Source organism: Lynx rufus, unplaced genomic scaffold (assembly GCF_022079265.1).
Source record: "Lynx rufus isolate CCGP_SWC_20201006 ecotype Redwood Valley unplaced genomic scaffold, mLynRuf1.p SCAF_5, whole genome shotgun sequence".
In the NCBI taxonomy this organism is placed as follows: domain Eukaryota; kingdom Metazoa; phylum Chordata; class Mammalia; order Carnivora; family Felidae; genus Lynx; species Lynx rufus.
This window is the reverse complement of record NW_025814867.1, coordinates 545419-555228: the sequence shown is the minus strand read 5'-3', so window position 1 is coordinate 555228 and position 9810 is coordinate 545419. Positions and strand designations below refer to the sequence as shown.

Here is a 9810-nt window from a genome sequence, read left to right as displayed (position 1 = left end):
AACCTCAGACCACGCCTCCTCCCCTTGAGTAACTTCCCGCTCACCCGTTCAAACTTCCCAATCAAACCACACCCGGCAACCTGCGTGAAGGGACTCTGACCTTTCCCCAGCCAATCAGCTAGCAAGCCAATTGGCTGAGGCCACGACCCTTCCCCAGCCAATCGGCTAAGGCCATGATCCCTATAAAACCTTTGTGCTTTTGAAACCCGCTGTCTCTCTCTAGTATCTCACTGCTGCATCGGTGCAGGTAGGGGATTGAGCTCGAGCTAGCTCGAATAAAGGCTCTTTGCTTTTGCATCGGACTCGGCTCCCTGGTGGTCTTTGGGGATCACGAATTCTGGGCATAACATTTGGGGACTCGCCCGGATCCCCAAGACCCCAGAGGGACCCCCGACCCGAAGAGCCTGATTGGCCACAGTTAGCGTCTGTTCGTTCCCTGTCTCTTCTGTGTGAATTCATTTCTGAAATTCTGGTGGTGCCTCGCACAGTCTAAGCGGACGCACTGGAGGACCACGGGCTGGGGGTTTTGGAAGACGTTCCGATCCTCCCTTCTGAGGGACGTGGAATCCCCCCAAAGGTCTGAGACGAGGTGGGTCACTCCTGCTGGTCGGCGTGAGGCCGTCATCTAGCTTTCGGTTTTGCTCCCACGGAGTTGGAAGACTGTTTCTAAGGGCCCTCTGTTTGTCTGTTTCTGTGTTTCTCTGTTTTGTTCTGTGGACTTACTGGACGGACATTATGGGACAGACTCAGACTACCCCTCTAACCATTATGATTGATCACTTTAAGGATGTCAGCCAAAGAGCTAACAACCTCAGTGTGGAAGTCCGAAAGGGTCAGTGGCAGGTTTTTTGTTCTAGCGAGTGGCCGACTTTCAATGTCGGATGGCCGCCAGAGGGAACCTTCGACCTCCCAGCATCCACCGAGTCAGGGGTATCATCTCTCGGCCTAAGATGGGCCATCCTGATCGGCTCCCTTACATTATCACTTGGCAGGACCTTGTAGAAGGCCCACCCTCTTGACTTAAGCCCTTCCTCGCCCCATGCCCTCCAGAACCAAAACCCATTCTTGCTTTACAGGGGACAGAGAAGAAGAACAAGAAAAGTCTTACCCAGCCTTCAGCACCCCTCTACCCTGTCCTATGAGGGGGAACTGAAAAAGAATTAATTTTTCCTCCCCCGTATAACCCCCCTAGGGTGCCAGAAAAACACCATCCTCCCCCTCCGGGGGAGGCAGACGCTGTTCCGAGAGCGGGAGGCGGAAACGCTCCAGTGGGAAGGCCGCCCTTTACCAGACAAAGGGCTCAGAGGGAGCAATCCGCCTCCGCCGCCGACTCCACTCTTCTGCCCCTGCGAGCCACCGGACCCCCAGACGCGGAGGGGAATCAGCCCCATCACTATTGGCCTTTCGCCACTAGTGACCTGTACAATTGGAAAGCTCAGAATCCTAAGTTTTCCGAGAAACCGGCAGGGCTTATTGATTTATTAGACTCTGTTCTTTTTACCCATCAGCCCACGTGGGACGATTGCCAGCAGCTTTTGCAGGTCCTGTTCACGACCGAAGAAAGAGAAAGAATCCTCAATGGGGCCCGAAAACTAGTTCCGGGCGCAGACGGGAATCCCACCACCAACCAGGCTCAGATAGATGCCTCCTTCCCCTTAACTCGGCCCCAGTGGGATTTCAACACGGCAGAAGGTAAGGAGAGGCTCCGGGTCTACCGCCAGACTCTAATGGGGGGTCTCCGAATGGCTGCTAGAAAGCCAACCAATTTGGCCAAGGTAGGAGATGTGCAACAGGGAAAAGATGAATCTCCGGCTGCCTTTTTAGAACGGATCACGGAGGCATTCCGTACCTATACCCCCATGGATCCAGAGGCTCCGGAAAGCAAGGCAGCTGTTATCATGGCCTTTGTAAACCAATCGGCCAAAGACATTAGGAGAAAATTACAGAAAATAGATAGGCTAGGAGAAAAAAGTCTGCAGGACTTACTGGTGGTAGCCGAAAAGGTATATAATAACCGGGAGCCTCCTGAGGACAAGCAGGCTCGCGCCATGGCGGCTGCCAGCAGTAAGCAGACTCGAGACCTGGCCAGAATACTACTAGCTACCACTGCTGACTTCCCCGAGGAAGGAGACCACCGTCTCGGGCAGCTGGCAGACGACGCAAGAAAAGGTAAAGGAACCACCAAGGGGGGGGGGAAGCAGAGGCTGCAGAAGGATCAGTGCGCATACTGCAAGGAGATAGGGCATTGGGCCCGAGAGTGTCCGAAAAAGGCCGGCAGGAAGGGAAGCAAGACTGATCGAGTAAAAGTCTTAGAGCTAGATGAACTGAGTGATTAGGGGAGTCGGGGTTCAGATCCTCTCCCCGAGCCCAGGGTAACTCTTAAAGTGGAGGGGACCCCTGTTGACTTCCTCGTCGACACTGGAGCACAACATTCAGTCCTCTGCACCCCACAAGGAAAGCTAGCCAACGAGAAGTCCTGGGTACAAGGGGTAACTGGTATGAGCCAGTATTCATGGACTACCCGAAGAACGGTAGATTTGGGGACGGGACGGGTATCCCACTCCTTTATGGTAATACCGGAATGCCCCTACCCGCTGTTAGGACGGGACTTACTGACCAAGATTGGAGCTCAGATAACTTTCAGACAAGGGGGGCCTCAGGTCACCGATGGCAAGGGCCACCCCATTCAGGTCCTGACCATAAAACTAGAGGATGAATACCACCTCCACCAGGAGGTGCTCCCGAGAGAAGATAATATAGACAGATGGTACAAGAATTCCCCTCAGTTTGGGCAGAGATGGGGGGGATAGGACTAGCCATTCACAGGACCCCGGTCCTGGTAGAGCTCAAGCCAGGAGAAGGTCTGGTAAGGATCAAACAATACCCCATGTCTCAGGAGGCCTGGAAGGGGATCCAATCACACATCCGGAGACTACGAAGCCTAGGGTTACTAGTTCCTTGCCAGTCTGCCTGGAACACCCCCCTACTGCTGGTCAAAAAGCTTCACACAAATGACTATTGACCAGTACAAGACCTCCGGGAAGTAAATAAGAGGTCACGGACATACACCCAACTGTTCCCAACCCATGTACTCTCTTGAGCTCCTTGGCGCCCTCCAGGGTCTGGTATACTGTACTAGATTTAAAGGACGCCTTCTTCAGTCTGCCGCTGGCACCCCAGAGCCAACCCTTGTTCACCTTCAAGTGGCATGATCCGGAAGAGGGCTACAGCAGACAACTCACCTGGACACGGCTGCCTCAGGGGTTCAAAAATTCGCCCACCATCTTCGACGAGGCACTACACGAGGACCTGGGTGAGTACAGAAGGGAGCACCCTGGCCTCACCCTTCTACAGTATGTAGATGACATCCTGATTGCTGCCGACATGGCCAAGGACTGCGAGCAAAGGACCCAGGACCTGCTGGCTACCTTGGGGGCCTTGGGGTACCGGGCATCCGCGAAGAAGGCTCAGATATGCAGGGAGAGGGTAAGTTACCTGGGATACATCCTGGAGGGCAGACAGCGGCGGTTATCAGATGCCAGAAAAGAAACTGTCCTAAAGATCCCTACTCCCACTACCTGAATGGAAGTAAGGGAATTCCTAGGATCGGCCGGCTACTGCCACCTCTGGGTTCCGGGTTTTGCTGAGATCGCCAGGCCTCTATATGAAGCTACCAAAGAGGGGAAAACATTTAAATGGACTGAAAAAGAAGAAACTGCCTTTAATCAGTTAAAAAAGGCCCTCCTAAGTGCCCCAGCCCTGGGCCTACCAGACATTACGAGGCCCTTCCACCTCTTTGTAGACGAACACAAGGGAATAGCAAAAGGGGTTCTAACTCAAGCCTTAGGCCCCTGGAACCGCCTGGTGGCTTACCTGTCCAAGAAGCTAGACCCAGTGGCTGCCGGCTGGCCGCGATGCCTAAGAATTATTGCGGCGACAGCACTCCTAGTCAAGGAGGCAGACAAACTGACCCTAGGACAGGAGATCTGGATCACGACCCCACACGCCATTGAAGGGGTCCTGAAACAGCCTCCTGACAGATGAATGAGCAACACACATATGACTCATTACCAGAGCCTCCTACTCAACCCTCCACGGGTGCGGTTCCACCCCTTTGCGGCCCTCAATCCTGCAACCCTGCTGCCTGACCCCAAACTAGATGCTCCACTACATGACTGTGGGGGGATCCTGGAGCAAGTACATGGATTCCAGACGGATCTGACCGACCGGCCCCTCCCCGATGCCGAGGCTACTTGGTTCACTGATGGCAGCAGCTTTGTGCAGGATGGACACAGGTACGCGGGTGCAGCGGTGGTCACCAAAACGGACACTGTATGGGCAGAAGCTCTACCCTCCAGAACGTCAGCCCAGCGAGCAGAGCTCGTCGCCCTTACCAAGGCACTAACGCTGGGAGCTGGAAAACGGCTTAACATCTACACAGACAGCCGTTGTGCATTTGCCACAGCTCATATTCATGGGGCAATTTATCAGGAGAGGGGGTTACTGACGGCAGAAGGATGGACTATAAAAAATAAGCAGGAGATACTTGACCTGCTTACAGCCTTATGGCTTCCTGTCAAGCTGGCCATTATCCACTGCCAAGGGCACCAGAAAACTGATAACCCAGTAGCTAGAGGTAATTGAAAGGCTGACCAGGCAGCCAAGGCAGTAGCCCTTACTTCAGTCCCCACCATGACCATACAACTACCGGACCCAGGAGACCCAGTTTTACCAGACCAGCCCAAATACTCCCAGGAGGAGTTACAGCGGATCAAGAAACTCCCCATGGCCCAGGAGATAAAGGGATGGTGGTATACACCTAACAAGGAGCTCGTGCTGCCAGACCGGCTCGGAGTCTCAATATTAGAGCACATGCATCGGTCTACTCACATGGGGGCCCGAAAATTAAAAGACTTAATCCGACATGCCAGAATCAAGATTCACCAACAGGACACCAAAATAGAGCAAGTTGTATCTGCCTGCAAGACCTGCCAACTCACCAACGCGAGGGCCACATCAAATAAAAGAACCAGGCTCAGAGGCACCAGACCGGGAGCCCAATGGGAAGTCGACTTCACTGAAGTCAAACCAGGAAAGTATGGTTATAAATATCTTTTAGTATTTACAGACACCTTCTCTGGCTGGGTGGAGGCATACCCAACCAAGCATGAAACAGCTCAGACGGTGGCTAAGAAGCTACTAGAAGACATCTTACCCAGGTATGGTTTTCCTGCCATGGTAGGATCAGACAAGGGACCAGCTTTTATCTTGCAGGTAATGCAGGCAGTAGCCAAGGCTATGGGGGCAAACTGGAAATTACATTGTACTTACAGGCCCCAGAGCTCAGGACAGGTAGAAAGAATGAATAGAACCCTAAAAGAGACCCTTACCAAATTAACCATGGAGACTGGCGGGGACCGGGTGACTCTCCTACTGTACGCCCTTTACCGGATTAGAAACACTCCTTACACTCTGGGTTTTACTCCCTACAAGATTATGTTTGGCAGGCCACCCCCTGTTATTCCCAACCTTCGAGCTGAACTTATTGCTGAGTTTAAAGATCAAGAACTTTTTCTTTCCTTGAGAGGGCTGCAGAGGGCGCACGAGGACCTTTGGCTGCGCCTCCGTGCCATCTATGAGGCTGGCCCGACTCCGACACCTCATCAGTACAGGCCAGGAGACTGGGTCTACGTCAAGAGGCACCACCGAGAGACCCTCGAGCCGCGCTGGAAGGGACCCTACATCGTGATGCTGACAACCCCCACCGCTCTCAAAGTAGACAGCATTGCGACCTGGGTCCATCACACCCACGTTCGGCCAGCGGACCCCTCCTCGATCCGGAAGGACTTCATCACACAATGGGCCATCTTTCGGGACCAACACAACCCGCTCAAGGTCAAGTTACAGTGCATTCGACCCACCTGATATTGGTAACTCTGTTAACTCTGCTTGTCATTGCTCATGCTGCCGGGAGTCCCCACACCCCCCAAAACATTACCTGGCAGATCATAGACACCAGCTCAGGGACCGCGTGGGGGCCGTCCAACTAATGGTCCTCCGTGCTCAGTACAAGCCCCTAATAACAGGAGAGGACAAAATAGAAATGCAGCCGGTTCCATGATTGGGTCCGCAAGCTACATGACAAGGGGGGAATGAAAGAGCAGACCTAGGCCGGCCAACTCCATCTTGTTCCGTATCCTCCCCTTGAGTAACTTCCCGCTCACCCGTTCAAACTTCCCGATCAAACCACGCCCGGCAACCTGCGTGACGGGACTCTGGCCTTTCCCCAGCCAATCAGCTAGCAAGCCAATCGGCTGAGGCCACGACCCTTCCCCAGCCAATCGGCTAAGGCCATGATCCCTATAAAACCTTTGTGCTTTTGAAACCCGCTCTCTCTCTCCGGTATTTCACTGCTGCGTCGGTGCAGGTGGGGGATTGAGCTCGAGCTAGCTCGAATAAAGGTTCTTTGCTTTTGCACCGGACTCGGCTCCCTGGTGGTCTTTGGGGGTCACGAATTCTGGGCATAACAAGGAAAGGTTGTTGCAAATAGAAATCTGATAGCCCAGGGGCTATTCATGGGAGCCTAAAAATGGGAATGTTAGAATTGAGACTGCCATCTCACCAAAAACTCTACAATGGATCTGTAAAGGAACCGCAAAAACCCCTGAACAGTACATCACACACAATGATACATACTTGGCCTAGTGCTCTTCTAGAAAAAACAGCTCAAGACTGTCAGACATTTCGTCAGGCACATATGAGAAGGAAGAAGATCCAACCACTTAGTAATCCTATTGTTTAAAATTCCTATGTAAAGGAGAAGAGGTATAGTACCAGTTTGGCCATTGAGTACATGAATTATATACAATTTTAGATAGGGCTCTTTAGGCTAGAGACTCATCTCAGTGTCTAACTGCTGAAAAGGGTGCAATAAAAATATATTTAAGGCCCTGTGGAATTAGCAATGACCATTAAAGCTGTACTACTTAAAGAAAAATTCATAATTGAATGAGATTGCTTTGGTCTCACTGTAGTACTCACATATAACTTGGGAACAGGCAACTCCTAGTGATACAAAATACATTTTGATTACTTGCCTACATTTGGGGAAGTTTTTGAAAGCTACCAATAACAACAGGGAATACCAAAGTAGGATTTTATTTAAGAGGACAAAGTATATGGTAGAGGAAAAGGTAAAGAGTCAAAATGTTCTTGTCTCATTACTGATTTCGGCAATAAAATGTTTCAACACAGTGTTTTGGTCTCCACTCTACTGTGGTGCTCAAAACTTCAATGCATTGGAATCTGTGCACCATAAGAACTTCGTAAAGATGTCAAGATAAAATGCCTTTCCTTCACTGTAAAACAGTTATGACTTGCTGAGGACACAGTCATCACACCGGTTGCAAATGCTCTACAGATGGAAACCCAGAATTATATTAAGGGACAGATGCAAGCAGGATGCATTATTAACAGACGCATTATGTAGCCAAAATGAGAAACATTCACTTTGAATTATGTTGGAGCAAGGTGGGGTGGGGAGTGGGTAGGCAGGAGGTAAAGAGAGATTCCCAGCTCACTCATAGGATTCTTCTTTCAGGCTATTTGGCAAATCTTTATATGCCAGAACAGAACTTAAGATGTATCCCTTGGCTATACATCCTGGTAGGAAATAGCCTTTGGCACACCACCATCTAGTGGCATCCAAGAAGAACTCGAAAAGCTCTTTTTGGTTTTTTCTTTAAATTCATTGGAGCAGAGGAAGTAGAGCTTAGGCAGCCTGAGAACCTCCTTTCATTGCACTCTAAGCCCTCTGTAAATAGGAGGCACTCCCACTGGACTTTAATAATGGCCATCAGACTGCCCTCATCTGAATGAATCCTGCTGCCTTTCATCATCTTGAGTGAGGATAATAGTATCTATCCCTAAGTCTGCTGTGAGAATAAAAAGGACTCACATGTGTAGTGCTCATGACTCTGCCTGGTGCGGACTAGGCACTCAAATATCCTCAGCAGCAATGACATTCCATGCTTAAAAATTCAACTCACCACTCATTAGAGTTAAACCAAACCATCTAGGCCTATCAGGCTGCCCTACCGCCACCATCCACGAACAGGCAGCAGCACGTCACCGAGCAAGAGCAGAAAAAAAGAGATGAAGGAAAAGTTCCTTCCTTTCCCTATTTTTAGAACATTATTCTTTCCATGACCCTCAAACAATTGGTGTTAACCATTTTGGGTTTCAGAAACACGTCTGGGAAAACATGGATTCACTGGAAAAATGCATACAAATCTTACATTTGATTTGGGGAGGTTCACTGAGCCCCCAAGCTTATTCCCATGAACACCAAGGTAAACATTGCCTCACTGAGAGACTGCAGGGCCATCAGAATGATGGGGAGGGGCACTTTCCTTCCAGGCCCTCTTTAAACTCACTTGTAGTGATGTGGGGAAGAGTTCTTGGTAAATACAGGGCCTGCTTTATGTGTGTTCTCATCTCTGCCCTGGGGTAAATGGTCTTGCCATTCATTAATTCACAGAGAAAAAGCTAACAGAAATCCTTTAAAGCTGCAGTAGTATTTTAGGTGTGTTCTCAAGCTTTACCCTCTCCTTTCTCCAAACCAGAAATAAGGTCTTGGGGACTTCTCTAAATGCAGTATGACAGCTGTAAGCAGAGGATGAAAGGTCTGTAAAGTAAACTGACATTAAGATCCCAGACCTCTGTCAGGTAATTTAGGGTTTTAAACAATAAATAGAACAGGTGTCCAAGATTGCCAGCAGGCCTGGATACTCATATCTTCATGAAAGCCACATCTTCTACGAAAGAAGTGCCCAAGCATGGGTGACCTAAGCTGTTGCTCACTGAAAACCACAGGACTTTCCCCTGCCCTATCACCAATCAATCCTGAACCATGGCAGCTATTTGCTGAATCACAGTGGACCTCCTCAAATTCAAAAGCTGTACATGGTTCATTGTGATTTGGGGTGTCACTTAATGTAGTTTTAGATAGTTGAATAATTTTAGGGACATTATCTGGTCCAGATGAGCGAATATGCATGGTCAAACATTCTGTCCTTGCCAGGTCAAATATATCACAAACCCAAGCAGACTGCAGGATAAAGCAGGAAGAAGAAAGTTGGTGTCGGTGGAGATCTTTTGATTTTCTCCCCTCACGCTCCCAAGAGAAGCTAACATTCCATTTTCTAATTTTGGTCTCAATTTTATTAAGTTGTATTCAAGCTAAATAATGCCTCTGTGGACAATCATGCCGTACTAAGCCTAGTCATCTTTCTGATCAACCATGATCCCTATCTTTCCCTTTGTCTCCCAAACACTGGAGCCATCCTTCATATCTTACATTTTCTTTCATCCTTTCTTATACTTTTCTGTTCCTTTCATCTCATCTTTCATCTCAGGAATTCATTCTTTGGCTATATCTACTATTATATATCCTATATATGTGCTCTTTATACGTACTTTCCTCATATTTCTACTTGGTTCTTTGATTTCTAGCTCTTGCATCATGCTGCTCACACTGTTCCTTATATCAAGTTTATTGATCATCCCTATTTTAGGTCCTTGACCTATCTGTTCCAAAGTTTGGTTTCAGAGGGTTTGTGTTTGTTCAGTTTGTGGTCTTTTATTTTAGTCTAATTATAGAGACTGCAGGCTATTTCCTTGGGTATATCTGCCACCCTACCTGCTAATAGGTCATGAGGAAGGCTAAGAGCCAGGTTCTCTTCTGTTTCAGCTCTGGGGAGCCTGAAGGATAAGCAGGAGAAGAACCCCGGGCACCACAAAGCTAACTTT

General features: G+C 49.4%; 1 protein-coding gene across 1 annotated transcript; it reads left to right on the top strand.

The window, feature by feature from the left end:
• The first annotated feature begins 787 nt into the window (after positions 1-787).
• LOC124526518 (uncharacterized) lies at positions 788-9244 on the top strand. Its single transcript, XM_047099530.1, is given in 5 exon segments — positions 788-930; positions 1193-2766; positions 2769-3053; positions 3056-5196; positions 9206-9244. Coding segments are annotated over 5 exon segments (4182 nt in total).
• The last annotated feature ends 566 nt before the right edge of the window (positions 9245-9810 follow it).